At 44.4% G+C, this 2,500-nt stretch overlaps 1 protein-coding gene across 6 annotated transcripts in view; it reads left to right on the top strand.

Annotated features, from left to right (window-relative positions):
- gphna (gephyrin a) overlaps positions 1-2,500 on the top strand; it is an 87,992-nt gene that overhangs the window by 48,206 nt on the left and 37,286 nt on the right. For all 6 annotated transcript variants that reach the window (XM_080850639.1, XM_080850637.1, XM_080850636.1 and 3 more), the window contains exon 9: positions 1-92. This exon is cut by the window's left edge and continues 40 nt beyond it. In XM_080850639.1, coding sequence (XP_080706765.1) covers positions 1-92 — 92 coding nt within the window. The remainder of the gene's footprint in view (positions 93-2,500) is intronic.

Here is a 2,500-nt window from a genome sequence, read left to right as displayed (position 1 = left end):
CGCGGGATACGGCCTCCCTCAGCACCACGCCGTCCGAGTCTCCCCGCGCGCAGCCGTCCCGCTTCTCCACCGCCTCCTGCCCCACCCCCAAGGTACGAGCCCTCCCCCTCCTCCTCCTCCTCCTCCTCCTCCTCCTGTTCTTCCTCGGTTCTCTCAACAGTCATTAGCCCATACCACTTCCTGTCTCTCCATCAAAGAATAAACTCTCCCTCACTCTTTCTTTCTCTCGCTCTCTGACACTCTTCATTCACTCTTTTCTCCCTCACCATCCCTTTCTCTACATTATTTTCAGACTCTCTCTTTGTAAATAATCCCTAGCTCTTCTCTTTGTAAATAATCCCTAGCTCTTCTCTTTGTAAATAATCCCTAGCTCTTCTCTTTGTTAATAATCCCTAGCCCTTCCCTTCTTCTCTCCTCTCTTTCTCTTCATCCCTCATCTCAGCTCTTCTCTTACTTCTGTTTTCTTACGACACAGCACACCGTGTGTGACATCATCAAAAAGCGCCCCTACTCTACCACCCTCTACCTGCATACCCTTCACGGCTTTTTTTTCCAGAAGGATCACAGCCCTTAAGTCCCTCAACCCCCCTCCCCCTCCCCCCCATCCGCTGCCTTAACATTCTGCACTCCTCCCCCTACAGCATGGAGCTCTGCCATTGGTTGCCCGCTTTCAAATGGGGTGGAGCATTGATTATGAGGGGAGGAGTTACGGTGCCACCTAAGATGTTTTGGAAGGGAATTTGTTGATTGGAGGTTACTGTCATGTGATTATTATTAGGTGTTCATGTATAATTCTGACTCAAGAACTTAATTTCGTGTTTTTTAATAACCATGTTGATTTAAGTGTGCATTGCGATTGGTCTTCAGGGTGTGTTGTGTTTGTCTTGTTGTTCATGTGTAAGTTTTGCCAGGCCAGGCTTTGAGTTTGAGAGGAGTGTGTGTTGCTACGAGTGTTGTTTTAGATTTGCCATAGTGATGGCATCCTGTTGTGAGTTTTCTTGTCTCCCATTGGTCGGTTTCGATATTTCTTTTTTTTTTCATGTCCCGTCCCACAATCCCACTCTCATCTCACATGCGAGCTACAGCTGGTGCCATGGCAACAGAGAATATTATTCTGGGTCTCGATATGGTTGCTGCCCCATTTCACCACTGAATGTGTTTGTGTGTGTGTGTGTGTGTATGAGTGTTCGTGTGTGTGTGTGTGTGTGTGTGTGTGTGTGTGTGTGTGTGTGTGTGTGTGTGTGTGTGTGTGTGTGTGTGTGTGTGTGCGTGCGCGTGACTTTTTCTGTGTGTGCTTCTTTATGACAGCAAATTTGAGAGATTGCTTGTAGACTATTCTGCTATGTATGTTCCTTTTTGTGTTTATGTGCATTTTTATACGTCTTGAAAGGGCTGCACCTGCCCACACACACATACACACACACACACACACATTCACTCACACACATTCACACACACACACACACACATATGAACGCAGCAGTGCTCTGAATAAATCATGCTGACTAATGTAAATGAATGGAAGTCCCCCTGCAATGGCACAGAGCTGCAGTCAGAGCGCTTAAATTCCCTCTGTCTCCCTCTGGTGGCTAATCTGTGCAGTACACTTCTTTTGAAGTTCACCATGAATGCAGTGCAGTGCACTATTACCACTACATCATTAGTGCAGTGTGGTGAGCTAATCATGAACTACGTTTGTAATTCAATAGATGATTAAGAAATCCTTTAGTGCAGTCAGTGTGCACTGTAGTTGGTGATGTGCCATATCAGTGCAGTGTTTTAAACTTAATAGTGATGTGCAGTGCTGGGACCGTTATCTGCTGTGTACTATTTCTGGTGATCTCCATTAGGGAAATGCAGTACACACTATCAATGGAGTCAAGTCAAGTCAAATGTATTTGATAAAGCACATTTCAAAACAACTCACGTTGACCAAAGTGCTGTACAATCAGAGTGGGCAATCTCAATACAATAGAGAATCAAATAAAAATAAAAATAAAAACAGAAACAAAACAATCACATAAGCATCTCTATGCGCAGTGCAAGCGTGCAAATCATCAATTGAGTTCATCTACACGGCATCATCACTACATGATCTCCTTCAGAGCAGTGACACTGCACACACACACACACACACACACACACACACACACACACACACACACACGTCACAGAGTGCATGGCAGTCGGTATACAAGTATTTTACTGTCAGATGCACAGAATAACACAGGGTCAGACTGGGCACTGAAATTCTTAAGACATATTCAGCTGGTTTGTCAATCCACACTTGGATACGCCTAATATGAAGCATAAGTCAACTAGCATTGAGTATAGTCTACAGTCATATCATGGGCTAATAGTCTGTACATTATCCAAACATGTGCATTTGAACAGAAGGCAAGCTGTAGAAATTCAGTTCTTTTTTAATCTATTCAGCATCCATCCATCCATATGCAAGTGGGTATTTTTCCGTTATAAGTGTTAGGCGGTTTAAGAGAGA

Source organism: Sprattus sprattus (assembly GCF_963457725.1).
Source record: "Sprattus sprattus genome assembly, chromosome: 13".
NCBI classification, from domain to species: Eukaryota; Metazoa; Chordata; class Actinopteri; order Clupeiformes; family Clupeidae; genus Sprattus; species Sprattus sprattus.
The sequence above is the reverse complement of the archived record's forward strand: the minus strand, read 5'-3'. Positions and strand labels throughout refer to the sequence as shown.